This window comes from Rhinatrema bivittatum, chromosome 10, assembly GCF_901001135.1.
Source record: "Rhinatrema bivittatum chromosome 10, aRhiBiv1.1, whole genome shotgun sequence".
Classification (NCBI taxonomy): Eukaryota; Metazoa; Chordata; class Amphibia; order Gymnophiona; family Rhinatrematidae; genus Rhinatrema; species Rhinatrema bivittatum.
The window spans coordinates 48,407,834-48,433,860 of record NC_042624.1 but is presented as its reverse complement, the minus strand read 5'-3'; the positions used below and the strand labels follow the sequence as shown (position 1 = coordinate 48,433,860).

The window sequence follows — 26,027 nt, the reverse complement described above, 5'->3', positions numbered from 1 at the left end:
CACCAGGTCTCGGACCTTCCAAACTCGGACATAGGCAATGGACAGAGGTCTTCCTAGCCTTGAGGGGGGTCGAAATCACGGCCTCCGGGTTTCCTTGTCTTCTCAGCCGGCGCCTCTCAAAAGCCAGGCCTCAAGACAGAAGCAATCTGCCTGGTCGAAAAATACCAGACCCTGGCGCAGTAAGCGTGGTAGATGTCCCAGGTGAAGTGTACCGTCCACTGCGAGGTTGACCAAGTCCTTGAACCATGGCCAATGTGGCCATTCTGGTGCCACCAGAATTACTGGACCGCGGTGACTCTCTACTCTTCAGATCACCTTTCCCACCAGGGGCGTGGCGGGAACACGTAGAGGAGAATGTGTTGCGGCCAGGGAAGGACTAAGGCATCCACTCCCTCCACGCCGTGCTCTCTTCTGCAGCTGAAGATTCGCGGAGCTTTGGCATTCCATAGAGTGGCCATCAGGTCCAGGTGGGGAGACCCCCACCGACTGAATAGAAGTGCCACTGCTTCGATACAGCTGTGGGCAAGGTACTGCTGCGTCCGGATCGGGCCCACCTCTCATCTCCCAGGTGAAGAGATTCATTTTGCGCTCTCTTCCCACAGCCTGGGATTGTCTTCAGGTTCTGGGCACTATGGCTTCTACTATCGATCTGGCACCTTGGGTTTTTGCGCATATACGTCCTCTGCAGAGAACCTTGCTTTCCCGCTGGAAACCGGTTTCTCGGGAGTTTCAGGCCATCCTCTCGCTGCCAGAGAGGACCAAGGACAGTCTGGCCTGATGGCTCAATCCCACTCTCCGGGATCTATGCGTTGACGACCCAAGAAATCGGCTTGAACATTGTCCACTCCTGCTATGTGAGAGGCCGCTAGGCAGGAAAGATGGACCTCCGCCCAGGCCAGCAACTTGTCCGTCTCCCGAGAAACGTGATGACTCTTTGCTCCCCCTTGACAATTGATATACACTACTGTTGTGTTGTCTGACAGAATCCAAACCGCCTGACTCTGGACTAGGGGGAAAAACTGCTTCAACGCCAGGTGTACCGCTCTGGTCTCCAAGCGATTGATCAGCCAGGAAGCTTGCAACTGCGTCCACGTCCCCTGTGCCGATTTCGTCTGACAGACCGCTCCCCAACTGGAGAGACTGGCGTCTGTGGTGACAATCACCCACTGAGGGACCTCCAAGGTTATTCCTGTTAACAAATGACCAGATTGAGCCACCAGGCCAGACTGTCCTTGGTCCTCTCTGGCAGCGGGAGGATGGCCTGAAACTCCCGAGAAACCAGTTTCAGGCGGGAAAGCAAGGTTCTCTGCAGAGGACGCATATGCGCAAAAGCCCAAGGTACCAGATCGATAGTAGAAGTCATAGTGCCCAGAACCTGAAGATAATCCCAGGCTGCAGGAAGAGAGAGCGAAATGAATCGCTTCACCTGGGAGATGAGAGCCTGGGCCCGATCCGGACGCAGCAGTACCTTGCCCACAGCTGTATCGAAGTGTGCTCCTAGGAAGTTCAGGGACTGAGATGGAGCTAGGCTGCTCTTGGAGAAATTGACCACCCATCTGAGGGACTGAAGGAGATGCAACACTATGTCTACTGCTTGCTGACACTGGATCAGGGACTTTGCAATAATGAGCCAATCGTCCAAATAGGGGTGAACCAGGATTCTTCTCCCTCCTGAGGGCTGCCGCCACTACTACCATTACTTTGGTGAAGGTCCAGGGAGCTGTCGCCAGTCCAAAAGGCAGGGCTTGGAATTAAAAATGCTGTCCCAGAATCTTGAAGCGAAGGAAGTGCTGATGCGCCTTGAGGATGGGATGTGGAGATAAGCCTCCGTCAGGTCCAAGGAGGGCAAAAATCCTCCAATGTGTACCGATGCTATCACTGAGCGTAAGGTTTCCATCCTGAAGTGTGGTATCCTGAGGGCTTTGTTGACCATCTGGAGATCCAGGATTGGATGGAAGGAGCCCTCCTTCTTGGGACTACAAAGTAGATGGAGTAATGGCCAGTTCCCACTTTGGTCAGAGGAACCGGACGAATTGCTCCGAGAGCCAGGAGCCTGTCGAGTGTCTGGTGTACTATGCGTTGTTTCTGTGGTGGTCCGCAGGGAGAGAAGAGGAACCTGTCTCTTAGAGGACGAGCAAAATCTAAAATGTAACCGTGCTTTAGAACAGGGGTCCCCAACCACCGGTCCGCGGACCAGGACCGGGCCGTTGGGGGTTTTTTGCCGGTCCGCGGTGCCGCCAAGCACTGGCAGGTGTGTCGCGTGCTCCCAGTCTCTCCCGCTGCTCTTCCTTCCCTGCTGCCGTTGCCGCCGGGCTATCAGTACGTTCAAGCCCAGTGGGAACGGCAGTGGTGATAGAAGAAGCAGTGGCACCTGCAGCTGGCCTTTTCTCCTTCCCGCGCCTGCCCCCCCACCCTCCATGTCCCGGAACAGGAAGTGATACACAGAGCGGTGCGCGGGAAGAAGAAAGGCTGTGCCACGTGGAAAAGTAGCAGCGGCGGCAGCAGCAGCATCGGCCCCCAAGCAATCAAAGCAGACGGTAATCGGGAAAGGAGACAGCAGCATGAGCCTCCCGAGGCCGATGGGATTCTTCTTTCTTGGCCTGCTGGGGGCTGGAGGAGGAGGCTGCTGCAGCAACCATTTGTGCTCGCGTGGGGGGGGGGGGGGGGGGGGGGGGGGAGAGGAAGTGAGTGAAAAAGAGAGAGAAGCAGCCAGCCGGCCTGTGGTGATTGAGAGAAACTGGTCAGAGAGCTGATGTGTGTGTATATGAGAGACAATGAAAGTGATAGCTCAGGGAGATGACTGATGTGTATGTGAGAGTGTGAGACAGTCAGGGAGGTGACTGGTGTGTGTGTGTGTGTGTGTGTGTGAGAGAGAGAAAAAAAAGCATGGAAGTGAGAAGTCTGGGTATGTGAGAAAGCATGGGCGCAAGAAGCCTGGTGTTGGGGGGGGGGGGGGGGGTTTGTGAAAGAAAGCATGGGAGTGAGAAGCCTGGTTATGTGAGAGAGAGCATAGGAGTGGGAACCCTGTGTGTGTGTGTGCATGCATGAGAGAGAGAGAGTGATTGGTAAGGTGACAGTGTGTGTGAGAAAAAGTTTGGTGTGTGTGAATGTGAGAGAGAGAATGTGATTCAGGGAATGAGAAGCCTGTGCACGTGAAGAGAGTGAGCATGGGAGTGAGAAACCTGGTGTGTGAGAGACACAGCATGGGAGGGAGAAGCCTGTATATCTGAACGAGAATATGGGAGTGGGAAGCCTGTGTGTGTGTGTGTGTGTGTGTGTGTGTGTGTGTGTGTGTGTGTGTATGTGTGTGAGTGAGTGAGAAAGAAAGTGATTATGGGAATGAGAAGCCTGTGCATGTGAAGAGTGAGCATGGGAGTAAGAAACCTGGGTGTGAGACATCATGGGAGTGAGAAGCGTGTGTGTGTGTGAGAATGTGTGAGAGAGAAAGTGATTATGGGAATGAGAAGCCTGTGCATGTGGAGAGAACAAGTAAGGGAGTGAGAGACTGGTGTGTGTGTGTGTGTGTGTGTGTGTGTGTGTGTGTGTGTGTGTGTGTGTGTGTGTGTGTGTGAGAGAGAGAGAGACAGAGAAAGTGATTATGAGAGTGAGAAGCCCATATATGTAAGTAGAACATGGGAGTGGGAAGCCTGTGTGTGTATGGCATGAGAGAAACTGTTCAGGAAGGTGACTGTTGTGTGTGTGCCAAAGACTGTTTGGGAGATGATTGGTGTGTGAGAGACAGAAACTGGTCATGGGGGCATGACTGGTATAGTGTGTGTATGTGTGTGAGAGAGACACATGGGCACTAAGGAAGAGGACCATATAGAGCTTAGCTTCTACTGCTGCTTCTGGTGTGTACCACGGCCTGCATGGAAGGGGAGTAGGAGAGCTGCTGGAGGGGGTAAGTAAAGCTGGCTTTTTAAGTTTATTTTTCTTGATTGACTGCCATTTTAATTATGTGATGTCTGCTTTTTTGAAATATTTTATTGGTGTTTGGAGAATGTTTAATAGTTTTTAATTGTTGGATGTTATTCTGTTCATAGCTGTTTTGAAACATTTATTCTGCTTATTAGTATAGTTTTACAATTATTTCTGTTTGGGGATCTATAGCTGCTTGCTAGTTCTGTTTTCCTAATAAGAGGTGTATTGGTTTTTAGGACCTGATTTAATATTTGTAGTGTTGCCTTTTCATAGATAGGGTTGCTCCTGTTTGAGTGTATTCCATAATACAGGTGTAACTGTGTGCGGATTAGTTTATGTGCATTACTACAGATCCTGGGAGTATGTTAGGTTGGTTCTGTGTCAGTTACCGAGATGAGATATTTTACTAGCACATAAGCGTTTGTATTGGTCTTATTTGTTGTGTTTTCTCAAGAGGACATGCATTGGTGGTAAACTGCTGTCTTTTCATAAGTAGGGCTATAGAGCCTGGAAGTAGAAGGAGTTTGAGTTGCTGTTACTGAGATGGCACCAAAACCAGAATATCTTTTTTGTAGGGTGAGTTGTATGGGGAATGTCATAATTCTGCTTTACATCCATTATTGTGGGTCAGGGGGTTCCCGTGGATGCAAACTGTACTTTTACATCTAGCCCCATGATGATCATGGGTCAGTGTGTCATGCATGTGAGAACCTATGGTGAGTTGAGTCACATTCACATTATAAATGTCATAATTAAATGATAAGTGTGCACTAATATCCAACCCCCTCCATAACCCCGCCCCCATATGCCCAAAGCCCCACCCCTGCCCCACCCCACCCCGCCCTGCTGGGCCATGGAAAAATGGTCTTGCTTGAAGCCGGTCCCTGGTGCAAAAAAGGTTGGGGACCACTGCTTTAGAATATCCAGGATCCACTGATCAGAGGTAATCTTGACCCACTCCCTGTGGAAGAGGGAGAGACGTCCCCCTATCCTGGGGACCGAGGAGTGGGATGGCACGGCCTCATTGTGAATATTTGGGAGCCGCCCCCTGGGGAAGACTATCCCGGGCCGGTCTTCGGCCACGAAAAGAATGAGACCAGTACTGGGAACGCGAAGAGGGCGGACGAGAGGCAGCTGGTTCTTGGTTGACGGAAACATTTTTGGCTCCGGAAATGGCTTCTAGTGTAACCACCCGCGGCCGATCCACCGGCAGCTTGTGGACCTTATTCTCGCCGAGTGACTTGATAATCTGGTCCAGATCATCTCCAAAGAGCAATTTCCATTTGAAGGGTAGGGAGCCCAACTGGGTCTTGGAGGAGGAATCCGCCGACCAGTTGCAGAGCCACAGGAGGCGTCTGGCCGAGACTGCTGAAACCATAGACCTGGCCAGAACTCAGAGCAGGTCATATAGCACATTTGCCCCATACGCTATCACAGCCTCCAGGCGGTCAGCCTCCTGCACTTCGGCAGGAGACAGCTCTTGAGTACTGAGGAACTGTTGGACACCCCGGAGTCCTGCCCGTTGTGTGAGGGAACTACAGCTTGCGGCTCTGATGCCCGGAGCCGATACCTCGAATACTCTCTTGAGATACACCTCAAGCTTTCTATCCTGCATATCCTGTAGGGCAGCACCTCCCGTCACCGGAATGGTAGTGCTTTTCGTCACTGCAGACACCGCCATGTCCACTTTGCGAACCTTGAGGAGTTCTAGAAAGTCGTCTGGGAGGGGGTATAGCTTATCCATAGCTCTACCCACCTTAAAGGAGGCTTCAGGGGAATCCCATTCCCAGGACAGCAATTGCAGTAGCGTAGGATGGGAAGGAAAAGACCTCGACAGTGGACACAGACCTGAGAGCAAGGGGTCCCCCTTCTTAGCTGGCAGAGAAGGCCCTGGAGGTCTTGTGGATCCTCAATATCCAATTCCTGCATGACAAATGGGATGAGTGGGTCCAACTCATCCCTCTGGAAGAGACGTACCCGGGGATCATCCCCTTCCATCTGAGAGAGTTCATCCAGGTCTGGGTCCAGGGGAGGGCCTTGAGGAGCCAGGCCTCCCGGAGTATGTTGGACCACGCGGACCCTAGAGGCACCTTGGTGAACCCCAGAGGCCCCAGGGGGATCAGCCATCCTGCTCACCTTAGGAGGAGGAGGCCCTGTTAGATCTTGCTGCTGTCCCATTCTGGCCAGGTAGGCATTGTGCATTAAAAGCACAAAATCCGCCGAAAATGGAAGTGGTCCAGAAGGAGGCACCGAAGGGGGGGGGGGCTCCTGCGGGTGTACAAGGTTCCAGGGGATTGACAGGGGTCAGGATCAGTGGCAGCATTGAAGAACCGGCGTCAGAATCGTCCCCTGGCTGCTCTGGAGCAGTCGGCTCCGAATCAAAGATGGCCGCCGTTCTCGCACTGGGCGGGTTCGGGGCCGGCCTCCGTGCATCGAGGCGCGCAAACCTGCTTGGTCTTTTTGGCCGCGAGGAACCCTCCCCACCAGGGAGGCATCTCATGCAGATCCCCTTGCGGGACAGCCAGGAACCGGGCTCTCCGCACGCACAGCACCTTGAGGACCGCGGCATGGAGCTATGAGCTGAGCCACCGACGAATCACTGGTGAGTGGCTGCAAGGAGCAGGGAAAAACCCCTTCTGCCGCACTACTCCTTCTCCCCGACCTGCCTGAATTGCTATTAATACCACACAGAGGAATGTCCCGTCTCTGTGAAGGCTGCCCCGAGGCAAAGCGACTTCTCAGGGAAGCAGGTCGGCTCGGAGGAAAAGGGGGAGAGGTTGGACCACCAACTTGCACCCAAGAGCTAACAAATCTAACCTGCAAATACAGCAATGGAGACTGAAAAACAGCTCTTCCTGCAAGTTAGATTGCTGGGCCCTAGAGAAGGGTCTGAACTTTCCCTGGGTTTATTTATTTATTTTTTTTACTATCCTCTGTTAACCTTGATCCATGAAAAGATAGAAAATAGAGAAAAGAGCACTAAAATTTAGCTTTTCAGAAGTCTTAGTGGGGAACTAGAGTTCAGCCACTCTCATCTGCTGGAGTCAGAAGAATACTGGAGGATAACAGAGGGTGCACTGGTTTATATGGAAGCACCCTTTGAAGTTTTCTCTGACGCCATCTGCTGGAAGGGGGGGACATAACCCACTGTCTGGACTGATCCGGGTACATACAGGGAAATAGCCGCATCCCTGGGCACAGGCCGATGAACGTGCACACATGTGCGCCGGCACACCATTTTGAAAATTTACCATCTTAAAATGCACATGCATGTGTAAAACCTATTGATAATTTGATGGTATATATTGCAGAAATTTTCAACAGCCCACTTACGTGCGTAAAACCCAATTTTAAGCATGTAAATCTTTTTGAAAAATTCCTCCATAAATCAGGGTTTTATGTGAGCAAATTGTATTTTTTTCGCATGTAGGTTTATATTTAGGTAGAAAAGTACATGCTTTCAACGCATTGCAAGTATTCGTGCATAGACAGACATATGCGTATTTTATAATCTGCATGTACCTGATACGTGCAAGTTATCAAATACCATAGTAGATCTCTGCACTGCCATATATGCGTGTATATGGGGCCATATGGAACTGTTTGAAAGTTAGCCTCAATGTTTCAAAAGTAGATGAACAAAATATGCTTGTGAATTACAATTCTTTTTGAATCACACTTTAGTCTGAAAAATGACACCTTCTTTGGAAATGCGGCCTTTTTCCAGCTCTTTTCTGGAGATGAATTCTGATGGCATTTCATCATCATCATCTTCGCTCTCTTCTTTATCAGTGAAAATGAGACTTGGGTAGATTTTTCCAAATCCTACAGTGATTATTTCTTCAGCGGTAGCATATAACCCTAAAAATGTAGTATGCAGAACAAATCTCAATATACACATTTATTTTCATTAATAGAGAAATGCTTCCAACATATTTCCCAAGTCCCATGGGAAACCAGCATTATGAAAACCAGTAACAAATTGAGGACAAATTCATCAGCATGAGATGTGAAGTGTAATAACTATATCAGTTCCCACAACCACTCTTTTAGGCTTTAGTGTTAAAAGACATTGAAAAACCCCCAATATATTCCAACTTCTAAAACAAAAGACATGTTAAATGTCCCTTACCGTTATTTTGTTCATTTTCCAGAGCTGCTGGCATGTCTGCAGGAATATGAAACTCAATTTTCTTTGGACCTGGCTGCTGTGATTGCTCAAACACATCTGACGGTAATAGTGTAGGGTGTGCATTGCTGTTTAAAAATAAGGCATTGTATCACACTTCAAAATTTACAGTGCTCAAACACTTGCATTATAGACAATTATACAGGCTATTCTTGGCTCTAATGAATGCATAAAAGCCAGGATATTCATTTATGAGTACCTCAGCAGCCTTAATTCACTATTGTTTTACACTATGATTACAATAAATGAATTCCTGTGAAATCAATCTACACAAGGTTGGAATTTTGTTCCCTATGGCTGAAGATCTTTTTGCATTATTATATCGTAAATGAGACCAGAAATGTTTTCGTATGACATCCTACAATTATTCAGGATGCAGTATCTACTTATTCTTATTACTAAACTGCATATTCTTGAACCCTATCTAAACAATGGTTAACAGTGTTCTTTATGCCAGGAGATGATTGGGGAAAAGCAAGCTTGTTTAGCATAAACAGTGTTTTCTGTAAATAGCAGGATGAATTAGCCATGATCTGGCATCATTGGATGGAACTGTCTCTCCAAATTAATAGAGCTTTTAGCTCTACTGGGTGTGCGCAGGAGTTCCTGCGTGGGCATTGTCAGCATAGCTCCTCAGTCCATTACAAGCAATATGGGAAGTAATGGTCTGCTATCCAGAGAGGGCAGGCATCTCATGGCTAATCCATTCTATCTACGGAAAACACCATTTACGGTAAGCAAATTTGTTTTTATCTATTGATAAGTAGGATTAAATTAGCCAAGATCTGTGGGCAGTCCCTAGCTGAGAACTGTAGCGATGAAATATCCAATTAGCTCTGTTAAGTGCTTTTATTTTTTTTTGCAAACTGGACACCACTATGGAGAGCTGACTACTGTGATTGAGTGTTGCTAGACATCGCGCCCACTGCACCGTCCTTGGAAGCCAAAGTGTCCAGACAGTAGTGGGAGGTGAAGGTATGCACAGAGGTCCATGTGGCAGCTTTGCAAATGTCTTCAATGGGCATGATCATCAGATACACTATAGATGCTGCCGTCGTGCGCACCTGGTGGGCTCTTACTGGACCTGGTAGGGTAAAGTCAGTTGCCATGTAGCAATGCTGGATGCAGCAAGTTATCCAATTTGACATAGTTCTTTTGAATACTGCTATTCCCAGTCTGTTAGGGTCATAAGTGACAAAGTGTGGCAGGGACTTCCTGTAAAAATGTGCAAGACATTTATAGTACACTAGGTTGGTTTACAATCGTTTGGAAGATTTTCACCCTGATGGGCATGAGGCTTTGGTAGAAGGTGGAAAGCGTAATAGATTGGTTCAAGTGGAAAGTAGAGACTACCTTTGGGAGAAGCTTAGAGTTCGCTCGCCACACCACTGTCATGAAAGAGCTGTAGATAAGGTGGAAGATATACTAGTGCTTTAAGTTCACTGACTCAGCGTGTGGATGTTACTGCAACCAAGAAGAGTACTTTCCAGATACGATACTTAGAGGTTGACTTGAATGGTTCAACAGGGGCCCTCATAAGAGCAGTGAGGACCACATCGATGTCCCAGGGCACCAGGGTTTTTATCATAGGAGGCCAAAGTCGTACTAGACCTTTCATGAACCCGGATACCAAAGGATGGAGAGAGACGGGGAGTCTATCCTCTTCTATGCGATATGCTGGTATGGCACTCAGATGAACTCTGACAGACAAAGTCACCAGACGGCCTCGCAAGCAGTATGGCCAACGAAAGCCTTGCTAGCGACCATGAATACTGATGGTGTGCACATTTTGGCGGGATCTCCAACCCTGGGATCATCAGCTGGAGGGACAGCTCTGAGCCTCCCAGTGCTCTGCAGTGAACACCACATAGGAGCCCCGAGGGCACCGGGCTACTGCAGACAGGTGCACCAGGGTACCAAGTAGATGGCTACCCCTGCACTTGATCTGCAAAAGGCCAAGAGCCTTTGCCCCCCCCCCCCCCACCCTGGGCTGCTGGGTCATGCAGGGTTTCAGAGAGTCCCAGTGGTCAACAGGGCTCGATGTAGCCAAGGTGTTAACAAAAGGCCTCTATGGTGGCCCCACACCTCGATGGCCTTGAGGGCATCAATATATCGGGGCAGCACCCCATCATGATGGCTTTGAGGCCATGCTGAAAATGAGCCCCAGCTCCCGATGACCTATTTGGGGGGGGGGGGGGGGGGAGGCACAGCATTCAGGGAATGCCCTCGACGGCAGCGAGGGCTGCCATAGTATCAATGTTATGCCCTTAACAGTACTGAGGGCTTGCCACCAATTCGACCATAAAAATCAAAACGGAAGTCGGTCTAGCATAACCACAAGGCATTAGTCTTGTTTTTTGTTCTTTTCACCACTTCGACCTTGCCAGCCCCTAGGGTGGCTATGCATGCACCTTGGAAGGCACTGATGGCCCCGCTAGCATTGAGAACAGCACGGGCATAAAGAGCACAGTGGCATCAATGGCACCGCGGTCACCAGAGCACCAAGTGCTGGGAGAGTACTGAGGTATCGAGTGTCCTGAAGGCACCAAGACATAGAGGGCACTGTGCCAAGGGATTCAGCCAAAAGCAGCGTGACATCAAGTGCAAAGGTACCATGGCATCGAGGGCACAGTGACATCGAGTGCAACGAGGGCAGCGTATCAGCAAGGCCTCGATGCCCAAATTGGTGCAGAGAGACTCCAGTTCCACAGATGCTGATGGCGCCGAAGGCCACTGTGGCATCATGGGCACTAGCACAGCTCGACCTCGATGGCATCAAGGGGACCATGGTACCTGAAGATGGGCCCTGTACCCGATGTGGTCCCAACATCGATGCATCGGACGAACAGTGCACTGGTCACAGCTGTGCACAGGCAACTGTTCATGGGCATGGCACAGAAGTGTGACAGCAAGCTGCTAGCCCAGGCTCCACTCACCCTCTCTCCCAGAGTGATTACATTGCCAAGGCTGACAAGCAGGATGGGAGGCAACATCATCCAGGGCTCCTGTTTGTGGAGACGAGTTCCTTGATACATGGGGAAGACTAGTTCTCCCCCAACAGGAACAGTATGGTCCTCGATTCCCTCCACTGTCTTGAATCCTTTGATGCCCAGTGATCGGTGAGCCGCTATGGAACTCCAGCCCGGGTAGAACTCAGGCTCAGCAGCTTACACGGATCACCGACAGACTGCATAGCCCAGTCCTGTCAGCACTGTGGAAAAAGAGAAACAAAGCATGGAGAGGATATAATTACAAAACCTACAGAAGACTATGCCAGGCTGCATAGGGGAGAATCCACCATGTGGCTGGCAGACAGTTGGAACAAGAACAAAATTACCAGAAGAAAAAGCTGCAGCTCTAGAAAAAAAAATCCCTTACAAACTGTAAGGAAAGAGCAAAGCTAAATACCGAAAAAACATTTCCTGAGGAAAAAAAACGGGCTCCACAACAGCTCTGCAAAAACAAAAAGACTGAGTGACTAGGGGGCAGGGTTGTCACTACAGTTGCAGATGCTCAGTAGGGCATGCTGAAAGTTCTAGAATCTTTGAGATCAAAGTTCCGATGATGTCACTCATGTGTGAGAACTACCATCCTGCTTGACCTAGGAGAATACACTGCTACTTGATTGTCTGTTTGGATCATGATGTTCTTTCCTTGCAAAACATAGCTGAAGGCATGAAGGGTATGGCAAATAGCTCTGAGCTCCAACAGGTTGATCTGTAGGTGACTCACCAGCCCTGACCAAAGACCTTGCATCCTGAACGGACCAGGCTGAGCCCCCCAACCAGTAGTTAGGCATTCATGCCTAGGATTGTCTGATGAGGGAGGTGAATGCAGCAGGGTACTAGTTTGGTAGCGGCGCAGATCAAGCCACCAGCAAATCTTGTGCCATCTTTGAAGTTACCTTAATTTTTGTGTAGCAAGGTTGTAGGCACTGCTTTCATTATGTGCGCAACTTCCACTGGATCTGTTGCATGTGTAACTGTGTGCATAGCGCCATGTGAATAGCCACTGCGAAATGACAGCGAAACTTGAAGATGTTGAGGGCCATCGTTTGAGAAGACTGAATCAGCGAGACAGTCACCCAGCAAAAAGGTTCACTATGCTGTCTGGGGGAAGAAATGCCCTCAACAGAGTTGGTTTATGAGCACCCCTAAAAATTGTAGCTTCTGAATAGTGGTGAGGAGTGACTTCTCAAAGTTGACAAGGAAGCCTAGTGGAATGTATATAATTACACAGGATGGAGCCACTATGAGCCATTCATCCGGGTAAGGGAAAACTCTGATCTCCTGACATCTAAGATGGTTTGGCAACCAATGCCAAACACTTTGCAAAGACTCTTGGGGCTGAGGAGAGGCCAAATGGAGGTACCTTGTATTGGTAGTGGTGGCCGGCCACTCTGAAGCAGAAGCAGCACCAGTAGGACAGGTGGATGAGAATATGGGTATATGCATCTTTCAGATCCAGCGAGCACATCCAGTCATTGGGCTGCAGAAAGGGAAGGATGTCCCCAAGGAAAGCATCTGAAACTTCTCTCAGCAGATATGGAGATTGAGGGTGTGGAGATCTAACACGGTCCACAGACCCACCAAGTTTTCTTGGGGATAAGGAAGTACTGCAAATAGAACCTGTTCTGGGTTTCAGGTAGGGGTACCTCACAGATTGTATTCTGTTGAAGCAGCTGCTGAACCTTGAGGGCCAGAAGAGGAGTTTGGGATGGATCGGCTGGAGAAATAATCATATGTGGAGCCAGCAGCTGTGAAATGAAGCTTAGGCAATATCTGTGTTCCACAATACTCAACACCCACTGGTCGCTGGTGATCAATTTCCAGGCTAGAAAAAAAAAAAAGAGGAGAATTCTCTATCCCACTGGAGAAGTCAGAGCTGGGAGAGAGGACATCAAAAACTGGTTGCCGGCTTATACAGCTGTTATTGTTGGCGACATTCACTGGGGCGAGAGTGGGAGACCTGGCCCTGAGAGGATCGTCTTGCCTGTGGCAGAGGGGGAAGCCTATACTGATGTACAACCTGTAAGGCTTCCTGTATGAGAAGTAAGGCCATCAGAGATTAGGTGGAGAGTCCCCCGAGGTCGATAGGGACTGAACGGTCACATTCTGCTCTTTAATTTGAAACACCATTTCTCAGAGCTTTTCTCTGATGAGGTTGTCCCCCAGGCATGGAAGATCAGCCAGTTTTTCAAGGTCATCTTTGTGAATGGGGATGGACCATAACTAGGCCATTTGATGAGGCCACCAATGTGTGGGTAGAAGTGTCAAAAGCCTCATAAAAAGAACATAGTAAGTGCTGTACAACCTTGTCTAGGTCATGCAAAGGGACAGGAGTATGAGGTTCTCTCAACTCTTCCCTAAGGAATGGCTTCAGATTTAGGATGTAGTCATAAATATACTGAACCATGTAGAATTGGTGCTGGGTTATAAAGTCCAATAGCTCAGTTCCTTGGAATACATTCTTGTCAAACTTGTCCAGTCATCAGTTATCCTTTCCCGGAGGAGTGTTAGAATGGAAATGGGCTTTCTTAGTTTTTTTCATAGATGATTCCACAATTACCGAATTGTGGGGGAGTTGGACGACCCCATATTCAGGGGTCTTTTTCATGTGAAACTTCAGATCCAGTTTCCAGGCCATCGTTGGTCCAGAAAAGGAGACCTCCCACATCTTCATCAAAACAGTGTACAGCAGTTTATGTATGAGCAAGGCTGTTAGTTCAGACAGAATGTCCAAGATAGCAAGTATACCCAAGACTTTTGTTCTTGGGTTTAGATCTTTTCAAACTTCCACTTTAAGCACTGTTCCCATCTTTTCCACAATATGGGAATATGTTACATCTTCGATTGGGGAAGAGTGGTCCGGTGGCACTGGGGTGGGATCTGAAGGGAATGCCCGCAGAGCAGCTTGGGAACTCCCCAGGTGAAATCAGTGATCAAGTAGGCGAAGGTGACCTGCGCAGGCTCCATGGAGATGTAAGTAGAGGTGTAGGTTTCCTTCCTCCAGACAAGGAGTGGGGATCTGAGCCAGGGGAGAGGGACCAAGCTGACTTCCTCTGGAACGGCTACAATGGTCGGGTGGATGGAAGGAAAACTGGGAGGCTCTGGCACTGGGAAAAGCGATGAGAAGGAATGTACAGCGTCAGTAATCTGATCCAATCACCTGTTTACAGTGTTGCCCTGGGGTCAATGGAGGAGAATTCTCTTCAGAAAACAGTATAGGTTCTCCCTCCAATGATGGCAGTGGTAAGAGTGCAAAATACAAATGTGACTCTGCAGGTGTACCAATCACTAAATAACTACTTCACAAATAAACACCATGGGACTTTTTACCAATCTTATCTTCTTTTTTATATATTTAGAGTTTTTAATATAGAAAATAATTTTCTTAACCCACTCTATTATCGCAATATGTGAACTGTGTTGCTCTGTAAAGGGTTTTTTTTTCCCTGTGATGGTAGCTTGAATTGCTATGCACCACAAGAAATCAAAAGCTATTTTCTGTGGGTGTGCTGAGGTTTTCCTCTTTTTCTTTTTATTTTCAGTGCTTTAAAATTGTGCTTTCAGGAGGAAAACATTTTTGAAATTGATGTTTTGGATTTTACAGTGATAGAGGAGGTTAAGAAAGCTTTTTCTACATTAACCCCCCCCCCCCCAACAAAAGAAGATAAGATTGGTAAAAAGTCACATGGTGTTTGTTTGTGAAATTATTTAGTGGGAGGAGCAAACTCAGAAGGTTTGGAGTCTGAGACCTTGGGCCTTTGCGGCACAGATAGTGACTTGGTGATATGTGGTGGTAGGTATAGTGACGGGTCACCAAGTGAAAGAGACAGAACTCCAGATGCCCCAGAAGCACAGGATATTGTATGCTCTGTCGTTGTGAGTCCCTAGATGTCGTGGATAGGGATGTCGGCAGATATGGATCAGGATCATTATCCAAGCTGGTAGAGATGAGTAAAGTAGACTCTATTGGTTGTGGTTGAGAGATTGGTTCGCTGTCCGAAGCTAGAACAGGCAAGTCAAAGATTTTGCAGTTGGCTTGGGAGTTATGTCTTTAGGAGCTGAATACTTCAATTGAGGCTTCCTTTGTGAATTTGCTGGAGGATATGTCGACAAGGTCGGCTTCGATGAGGTCTGGGATTTTGCTCCAGAGTGTGTCAAAGCACTGGTTCCGAATACCTTCAGTGCATCATTTGTTGACAAGAGATGGCATGTCCTGCTTGAGTCGTTTCAACACAACACAACACAACGCAATGTGTCGGGTGGCTCAATGTTTAGTGCGAGGAATCCCTTGGTTGATACTGTGTTGACGGTTTCACCTTTTTTGGAAGGAAGGCAAAACGATCACCATCATGGTTAAAAGGTGAGGTGAAAAAGGCTATTTTAGCCAAAAAATCATCCTTCAAAAATTGGAAGAAGGATCCATCTGAAGAAAATAGGATAAAACAAGCATTGTCAAGTTAAGTGTAAAACATTGATAAGGCAGGCAAAGAGAGAATTTGAAATGAAGTTGGCCATAGAGGCAAAAACTCATAATAAAAACTTTTTTAAAATATATCCAAAGCAAGAAACCGGCAAGGGAGTCGGTTGGACCATTAGATGACCGAGGGGTTAAAGGGGCTCTTAGGGAAGATAAGGCCATTGCAGAAAGACTAAATTAATTCTTTGCTTCCGTGTTTACTAATGAGGATGTTGGGGAGATACCAGTTCCGGAGATGGTTTTCAGGGGTGATGAGTCAGACAAACTGAACGAAATCACTGTGAACCTGGAAGATGTAGTAGGCCAGATTGACAAACTAAAGAGTAGCAAATCACCTGGACCGGATGGTATGCATCCTAGGGTACTAAAGGAACTCAAAAATGAAATTTCTGATCTATTAGTTAAAATTTGTAACCTATCATTAAAATCATCCATTGTACCTGAAGACTGGAGGGTGGCCAATGTAACCCCAATATTTAAAAAAGGCTCCAGGGGCGATCCGGGTAACTATAGACCAGTGAGCCTAACTTCAGTGCCAGGAAAAATAGTGGAAACTATTCTCAAGATCAAAATCGTAGAGCATAAAGAAAGACATGATTTAATGGAACACATTCAACACGGATTTACCCAAGGGAAGTCTTGCCTAACAAATCTGCTTCACTTTTTTGAAGGGGTTAATAAACATGTGGGTATAGGTGAACCGGTAGATGTAGTGTATTTGGATTTTCAGAAGGCGTTTGACAAAGTCCCTCATGAGAGGTTTCTATGAAAACTAAAAAGTCATGGGATAGGAGGCGATGTCCTTTCGTAGATTACAAACTGGTTAAAAGACAGGAAACAGAGAGTAGGACTAAATGGTCAATTTTCTCAGTGGAAAAGGGTAAACAGTGGAGTGCCTCAGGGATCTGTACTTGGACCGCTGCTTTTCAATATATATATAAATGATCTGGAAAGGAATACAACGAGTGGCGTTATCAAATTTGCAGATGACACAAAATTATTCAGAGTAGTTAAATCACAAGCAGACTGTGATACATTACAGGAGAACCTTGCAAGACTGGAAGATTGGGCATCCAAATGGCAGATGAAATTTAATGTGGACAAGTGCAAGGTGTTGCATATAAGGAAAAATAACCCTTGCTGTAGTTACACGATGTTAGGTTCCATATTAGGAGCTAGCACCCAGGAAAAGGATCTAGGCATCATAGTGGATAATACTTTAAAATCGTCGGCTCAGTGTGCTGCAGCAGTCAAAAAAGCAAACAGAATGTTAGGAATTATTAGGAAGGGAATGGTTAATAAAACGGAAAATGTCATAATGCCTCTATAATCGCTTCATGGTGAGACCACACCTTGAATACTGTGTACAATTCTGGTCGCCACATCTCAAAAAAGATATAGTTGCGATGGAAAAGGTACAGAGAAGGGCAACCAAAATGATAAAGGGGATGGAACAGCTCCCCTATGAGGAAAGGCTGAAGAGATTAGGGCTGTTCAGCTTGGAGAAGCGACGGCTGAGGGGGGATATGATAGAGGTCTTTATGATCATGAGAGGACTTGAACGAGTAGATGTGACTCTGTTATTTACACTTTCAAATAATAGAAGGACTAGGGGGCATTCCATGAAGTTAGCAAGTAGCACATTTAAGACTAATCGGAGAAAATTCTTTTTCACTCAAAGCACAATAAAGCTCTGGAATTTGTTGCCAGAGGATGTGGTTAGTGCAGTTAGTGTAGCTGGGTTCAAAAAAGGTTTGGATAAGTTCTTGGAGGAGAAGTCCATTAACGGCTATTAATCAAGTTTACTTAGGGAATAGCCACTGCTATTAATTGCATCAGTAACATGGGATCTTCTTAGTGTTTGGATAATTGCCAGGTTCTTGTGGCCTGGTTTGGCCTCTGTTGGATACAGGATGCTGGGCTTGATGGACCCTTGGTCTGACCCAGCATGGCAATTTCTTATGTTCTTATGTTCTTTGTATGCGTTTGAATCCTCCCTGTGTCTTGCCTTAGGGGGCCTCCTCGTCTTTTTGTCCAACGTGCCTTGGTGCAGCGTCGAGGTAATCAGACTCTTATGGCTTCTGGAGTCACTAGTGCCAGAGAACTTACTTTTGCTACTCTCTGATGTCGAGGGAGAGCTGCGCCAGCATTGGAGGAACTATTTTTGCCAATCTGGCCCACTGTACTCACGGGGACATGTGGCCATAGGGTTGGTAGTTGACCTGGTCATGATCTAGCCCTAGGCATAAGTAGCAGTGATTGTGGTCATTGTTTAGAGACATTATCTGGCTGCACAAGCCTGGAGTCCGCTGGCTGTTCTTTGACATTTCTTTCCTTCTGTTAAGAGTAGCACTGAAAAGTACAGTTTTGGGTGAAGACACCCAAGAAAAAATTCTGAGAAACAAAATCACCATCTGTGCGAAGTGCAGACAAAATTAAATTGAGGAGCTATGCGGACTACTCCCGTGCATTCCCAGTACAGCTGAAAGCTTATTAGCTTGGAGAGAGAGTTCCGTCCAATGTTGCTTGGGGGCACATTACCACAGATCATGACTAACTCAACCCTGCTTATTGACAGGAAACAAGTTTCTATAACTTCTAATTACAATATACTGCATCAATTTTTCAACCATTGGCAGTATTGTGCATTTATCATTTCAATATATCTAGTTTCACACTGTAAACTTTTCATTGTTAAGTTTTTCTCACTACACATGTGCAATACATATAGGGGCGGATTTTAAAAGGAGCGCGAATAGCCTACTTTTGTTTGCGCTCCAGGCGCAAACAAAAGTACGCTGGATTTTAGTAGATACGCGCGGAGCCGCACATATCTGCTAAAAACCTGGATCGGCGCGCGCAAGGCTATGGATTTTGTATAGCGGGCGCGCGCCGAGCCGCGCAGCCTACCCCCGTTCCCTCCGAGGCCGCTCCGAAATCGGAGCGGCCTCGGAGGGAACTTTCCTTTGCCCTCCCCTCACCTTCCCCTCCCTTCCCCTACCTAACCCACCCGGCCCTGTCTAAACCCCCCCCTTACCTTTGTCGGGGGATTTACGCCTCCCGGAGGGAGGCGTAAATCCCCGCGCGTCAGCGGGCCTCCTGCGCGCCGGGACGCGCGGGTCCGGAGGGCGTGGCCACGCCCCCGGGCCGTAGCCACGCCCCCGGGCCCGCCCCCGGAACGCTCCCGACACGCCCCGAAAACGCTGCGCGGTTCGGGCCCGCCCCCCGACACGCCCCCTCCGAAAACCCCGGGACTTACGCGAGTCCCGGGGCTCTGCGCGCGCCGGTAGGCCTATGTAAAATAGGCTTACCGGCGCGCAGGGCCCTGCTCGCGTAAATCCGCCCGGTTTTGGGCAGATTTACGCGAGCAGGGCTCTGAAAATCCGCCCCATAGTTTTTTCATCTCCAGTTTCACAACATTTTTGTAATGAAATGGTAGCAGTGGTATTTTATGACATACTACATTTCAGAAAACTATAGTAACCTTTGTTTCATATGTGGAATGGTGACAAAGACATTTGTGATTTAATGATGGTCCAAGTCAAATACATGTACTGAATTGGTTGGTAGAGCATCCATAAATGAATGTTCTAACTAATGCACTTATAGTTAGGATCCACAAGTTTCCTGTACAAATATTTAATTTAGTTTCCAATATACATTTTTCTTTAGCATTTACTGTTCTCTGTAGCAATACTGTATTAGTACAAATACAATTTTTTCCTCTTTCTGTAACATTTTGTGTTTCCTCTAAGAGAGGCACCTACCTAGGAAGTACTTTTTTTTATCTCTGTGTTGGGCTGGGCTGCCCCAACTGTGACAGTATTAGACTTAATTTAATATATTAACCTCATTTGTCAAATCAGTAGGATCAATGTGAGTATTCCCATGTGCAGCATAATACAAAGGTGACATACAAACAGTCGCTACGAAAATCTGAGTATTTGTATGAATATCGAAAAATCACTGCAATAGAATACAATTATGATAATCATAACTAAGAATAACTGTCCAGCTGTAGGATGATGCTTGAAGGCTAAGAATACCCACATGTGAGAGGTGCCCATGCTTCCTAGATTACTATAGTTTAAGGTCCTTGGAAATTAGCTCATTTCTTCAACTACCCTAAATGAGTGCAATGGCTAGCTAATGCTTGTTTTCCATGCCTACATTGGCATTACCGCCGATAGTGATGTTCACAATACTGCACCAGCATAAACGCTGATAGAATCACTACCTTTGCCTATAATGAATACTGTAAACCTAACATCCACCAGTGAGGCTCTGTGTTCATTTTTATGTCAAAAAATGTCCTAGATATCAATATTCACGTTGACAGCAAATCAGTATGCATTAGAATGCTATCATGTTTACTGTGAATGCACGAACAGTGATATTTAAATTCATTTCCCCAATATCCAAACCACAGAAGTCTGAAAAAACATTTAGCTTAACTTATCTGATTTGGGTGCATCTTACTACAAATTAGAGCTCAGAAACATGCAATCAGAACAAAATGCAATCAGAACAACCAGATCTGTAAATACACCGATTTAAGTTTTTACGTTTGGAGACCTCTTTACACGCTTATTTCTGTTCACATTCCAAGTAGGATTGGGTTCAGGACTATAAATGCATTAAGTTTTGTATGTACTAGTAAATTTTCCTTGTTAGAAGAGTGAAATACAGGTGATTATGTTGTGGTATTAACAAAATCAAATTATCTTTGTATTTAAAGTGCTGGCTGTTCTTCAAATTGCAATTTGTTCCCACAGAGAACAATGCTTTAAGAAATGACACATACAGAAACATACATGCACTATATAAATATTACCTATGAGGAGCAGAGGTTGGCATATTTAACAAATCCTTTATTTTCTGTCGTTTTCTCACACAGGGTTTCTTTGTGGCTTGTGGTCTTTTTGGTTGAAAAGCTGCTAATTTCATGAGTCTAGTCATCCTACATTTTAAATAAAAATAGAAACACATTGGTTAAACAATCTTGATTTCCAGTAACAGTATAATAACCATTTCCTTTACAAAGATGAAATTACTACTTACCTGGTACTTTCCTTTTATTCTAAGAAAGGCAGGCCAATCCAAACCAGTGGGTTATGCACTTCTACCAGCAGATGGAGATTGAATAAACACGTACAACAAAAGGTGTGTTGGCCATGGTTGAACGAGAGCATTGATGCCCTCTGATCCGACCCCCCCGTCTGCGACTGAAAAAGCAACCTGTTTTCGCATTCGCCAGAGTCACCATGAGGTCTATCAATGGTTTACCCCACCTTGCTTGCAGCAAGGCGAAGGTTTCAGCTGACAACTCCCATTCCCCCGGATCCAGACTCTGCTGAAGAAGTCCGCTTGCATGTTGTCCACTCTGGCCACATAAGAAGCAGCTAGTCTCTCCAGATGTTTCTCTGCCCACAGGAAAGGCACCTAAACTTCCAATGCCACTAGACAACTCTTCGTAATGCCCTGACAATTGATGTACGCTACTGTCGTTGCATTGTCTGAGAATACTCGCACTGATTTGCCCCGAATGAATGGAAGAAACGCCAATAAGGATTCTAGTCGATTGATCGACCAAGCCGCCTCTCCTCTGGTGACCAGTGACCCTGGGCTGATTTCCTCAGACAAATTGCCCATCATCCAGAGAGGCTGGCACCTGTGATTACAAGTACCCAGTCGGGCATTTCCATATCTATTCCCTTCTCGAGATTGTGCCATGACAGCCACCAGAAGAGACTGGATCTGGCCTCCTCTGGCAATGGAAGCTGAAATTCCTCAGACAGCAAGTTCCAAGAGGATAACAGAGTCCCCTGCAGAAGACACACGTGAGCAAAAGCTCATGGCACTAAATCCAGCGTAGAAACCATGGACCCCAGGACACTGCCAAGCTCTGCAACCAAAGAACCTGACTCTGCAGCTTGAGGACTCTCTCTGCAGTCAGGAAAACCTTCCCCAGATGGGTATCAAAGTGAGCTCCTAGATACTCCAAGGATTGAGTCTGCTTCAGATGACTCTTTGCTATATTCATCACCCAGCCCAGTGTCCCCAGAAGTTGGCGCACTCGCTGGACTGAACGACCACACTCTACCTCTGAATTCGCTCGGATGAGCCAATCGTCCAGGTTCGGGTGTACCAGGATGCCCTCCTTTCTGAGGGCCGCCACCACTACAACCATCACCTTTGTTTATGTGTGCAGCGCTAACCCAAAGGGAAGAGCTTGAAACTGGAAATGTTCTCCCAAAATCATGAATCTCAGAAACCGCTGATATTCAGGTCAAATGGGGATATGAAGTTAGGCCTCTGACAGATCCAGGGACGTTAAAAACTTCCCTTTGCGCACTGCCACTATCACTGTGCGCAGCATTTCCATCCGAACCCACGGCATCTGGAGGGCAGCATTCACCTTCTGTGGATCAAGAATTGGCCGAAAGGTCCCTTCCTTCTTTGGGACATCGAAGTACACTGAATACCTGCCCTGCCCCCTCTCTCCTGAGGGGGCACCGGATCAATGGTGCGAAGAATCTGTTTTCACCGTAGCGTGTCCTGCACTGCTTCCTGCTTGCTCTGGGAAGCGTAGCGGGAGACTACAAAGGCATCCCTGAGCGGCCGAGAAAAGTCTAATGTGTAACAATCACTTACCACCAACAGGACTCATTGGTCCGATGTTATTCTGGTCCACTTCTTGTAAGAAAGAGAAAGCCTCCCTCCGATAGCATCCTGGGAGGAGTGGACCATCACATCTTCATTGTCCGACCTTACTTCTGCTCCCTCCTTGGGACCCACCGTCCCTAGAGGACCTGTGCAGATTCCGAAAGGGCTGCTGACTGCCAAAACTCTGTTTCTGCGAAGCTTGTGCAGGGACTCTGCCTGCTCGAAATCTCCTGGCCTCATGAAAATGGGCTTGCGGGGGAAAGGACTTCTTCAGACCCTTCCTGTCTTCAGGCAACTTATTGCCTTTCGATTCTCCCAACTGCTTCAAGAGCTTCTCCAAATTCTCTGCGAAGACGAGCTTCCCCCTGCAAGGGGCTTAAATCAAACATCCATCGACCAATTTCATAGCCACAAGAGCCTTCGCTCTGCCACCACTGAAATCATATTCCTGGCAGAAATCCGGACCATGTCATACAGAGCATCAGCAACATAGGCCACTCTCGCCTCTAAATGGGCCGCCTGCACAGTCTCAGATGCTGTTCCTGAACTCGTCATGTGCCTTCTGCACCCAGGACAAACAGGCTCTCTGCATCAGACTTCTGCACACCGCTGCTCGAGGAGCCAAAGCTGAGACGTCAAAAAGCCACTTAAGCAGAATCTCCAGCTTCCTATCCTGGAGATCCTTGAGAGCCACCACTCCCTTCACCAGGATAGCAGTCTTCTTATTAAGCGCCAAAACGGCTGCATCCACCTTGAGAATTCTCCATAACTCCAAGGTCTATTCCGGCAAGGGATATAATTTACCCTTAGCTTTCACGACCTTCATACCTCGCTTGGGAGATTCCCACTCCTGATCCACCAACTTCTTCACCAGCTTCAGCAACGGAAAAGATGAGGGAGGCCCCCGCAATCCCTCCAAGAGCGTATTCACTCTTTCTTTGTCAGAGTCTTCCTGGACATCTGATGCAGAGCTCCTCCAGCACCTGGGGAATCAATGGACCCAGCCCTGGACAGCGTGATATAAGATTCATTATCACTGTGAATCGCACAATATTAGAAATATGTTCGTTGATGTTTCCACATCATTCAAATTTTACCCGAGTCCTATGATTATTTAAGCCCGAGGCAGCAGCTGTGAAAGCTGCGAAACTTGGCCTGAGTCGGGCAATATTTTAAAAAAATACGTCTCTACTTTAATAAATATTTGAAAAAGGACCAAGGCATCTCTCTCTTGTTTTCCTAACGGCTATTCTAGATCGCCTTCCCCTTTGCTTTTTGGGGCTATATAAGGGGTGACAGTAAACCTGTTGACCTCTGTCTTCATCTGCTAGTTGGCATGCATTACCCCAATGGTGTGGACTAGTCTGACTGGATAGAGAGGAACATAATATTCTAGGTGATGACTTACTAACAACCTGAATAAAAGCATTATCACTTATTTTCTGCTAGTTATGCCCCTCCTGATGCATTCCACAACGTCTCTAGCTCGTTACCCCATATTATACTGTTTCACTGCCTTTAGATCATGAGACACTATCACCCTGAAGTCTTTCTCCTGATCGGTGCCATTTAGCTTCTCATCTCTCATCAAATACTGCTCTCTCAGATTTCTGCACCTCTAATGCATTAGACTGCACTTTTGTAACAGGACTCTTAACTGCCAAGCATTTGAAGACTCTTCAAGCTTTCTTAGACCATTTTTCATTTTGTTTACTCACTCAGGTGTCTACTCTGTGTCAGAACTTTGTGCCATCCTCAAAAAGGAAACCACTTTTCCTTCTAACCCTTTTGTAATATTGCTCACATAAAGTATCTATTTCTCAGTTTCTAATCCAGTCAGTCCACCACTTTAGGACCCAACCCCTGACTGGCTTTCATGTGCTATTGGATCACAAGCTTTTCTGAAATATAAATAAACCTAATCAATGAAATCAATCAGACTTGTTTGATATAATCAGTCTCTGGTCAATTATGCTGCCTCGGGGATCCTGCAACCTACTGGACTGTAGATAGTTCACTGTTGGGGACTAAAGTAAAGTTCACCACTTAAGCGCATGATTTAGGTTTTCAATTTGATGATCAACTGAATTATATTCCGCAAATCAGGTCAGTTTTTGGCTACTGATTAAATTAAAATAGGTACGTCATTTAAGCCAGTTCTTAAAGCAGGATGATGGGTTACCGGTGTTTCAGTGGCTAAAATTTAAAGTTATCATGTTAAGTATCAGATCATTTCACACTAATACCTCTGCACGGGCCTGGTGTTTAAGCTCTGTTTTATAGCATCTTAACGATACCCACTGTAAAGGAGGCTCACTTATAAGAAGTCAGTAGCCATGCCATCTCTATAATTGACCCTACGATATGGAACTCCTATAATTGACAAATATTTTCCAAAAACAATTAAAAGCCATCCTTTTCCAGGAAGCCTTTTCTGCTATAGCAGAATATTAATTAATTTTTAAGGTTTTCATGGGTAATGATTCAGATGGACTGAATCAAATCACGGTGAACCTAGAAGATGTGGTAGGCCTGATTGACAAAATGAAGAGTAGTAAATCACCTGGACTGGATGGTATACACCCCAGAGTTCTGAAGGAACTAAAAAATGAAATTTCAGACCTATTAGTAAAAATTTGTAACCTATCATTAAAATCATCCATTGTACCTGAAGACTGGAGGATAGCAAATGTAATCCTAATATTTAAAAAGGGCTCCAGGGGCTATCCGGGAAACTACAGACCAGTTAGCCTGACTTCAGTGCCAGAAAAAATAGTGGAAAGAGTTCTAAACATCAAATTCACAGAACATATAGAAAGACATGGTTTAATGGAACAAAGTCAGCATGGCTTTACCCAGGGCAAGTCTTGCCTCACAAATCTGCTTCACTTTTTTGAAGGAGTTAATAAACATGTGGATAAAGGTGAACCGGTAGATATAGTATACTTGGATTTTCAGAAGGCGTTTGACAAAGTTCCTCATGAGAGGCTTCTAGGAAAAGTAAAAAGTCATGGGATAGGTGGCGATGTCCTTTCGTAGATTGCAAACTGGCTAAAAGACAGGAAACAGAGAGTAGGATTAAATGGACAATTTTCTCAGTGGAATGGAGTGGACAGTGGAGTGCCTCAGGGATCTGTATTGGGACCCTTACTTTTCAATATATTTATAAATGATCTGGAAAGAAATACGAAGAGTGAGATAATCAAATCTGCAGATGACACAAAATTGTTCAGAGTAGTTAAATCACAAGCAGATTGTGATAAATTGCAGGAAGACCTTGTGAGACTGGAAAATTGGGCATCCAAATGGCAGATGAAATTTAATGTGGATAAGTGCAAGGTGATGCATATAGGGAAAAATAACCTATGCTATAATTACACAATGTTGGGTTCCATATTAGGTGCTACAACCCAAGAAAGATCTAGGTGTCATAGTGGATAACACATTGAAATCGTCGGTTCGGTGTGCTGCGGCAGTCAAAAAAGCAAACAGAATGTTGGGAATTATTAGAAAGGGAATGGTGAATAAAACGGAAAATGTCATAATGCCTCTGTATCGCTCCATGGTGAGATCGCACTTTGAATACTGTGAACAATTCTGGTCGCCGCATCTCAAAAAAGATATAATTGCGATGGAGAAGGTACAGAGAAGGGCTACCAAAATGATAAGGGGAATGGAACAACTCCCCTATGAGGAAAGACTAAAGAGGTTAGGACTTTTCAGCTTGGAGAAAAGACGACTGAGGGGGGGATATGATAGAGATGTT

The 26,027-nt window shown here is 46.5% G+C and overlaps 1 protein-coding gene across 6 annotated transcripts in view; it reads right to left on the bottom strand.

Moving 5' to 3' along the window:
- Positions 1-26,027, bottom strand: part of RNPC3 (RNA binding region (RNP1, RRM) containing 3) — a 143,135-nt gene that overhangs the window by 58,333 nt on the left and 58,775 nt on the right. For all 6 annotated transcript variants that reach the window (XR_003858896.1, XM_029617733.1, XM_029617731.1 and 3 more), the window contains exons 8-10: positions 20,430-20,555; positions 8,054-8,178; positions 7,621-7,782 (exon numbers count right to left, since the gene is read on the bottom strand). Coding sequence is in view for 5 of the 6 variants with exons in the window: in XM_029617733.1 (XP_029473593.1) it covers positions 7,621-7,782; positions 8,054-8,178; positions 20,430-20,555 (413 nt within the window). In the remaining variant the exon portion in view is untranslated. The remainder of the gene's footprint in view (positions 1-7,620; positions 7,783-8,053; positions 8,179-20,429; positions 20,556-26,027) is intronic.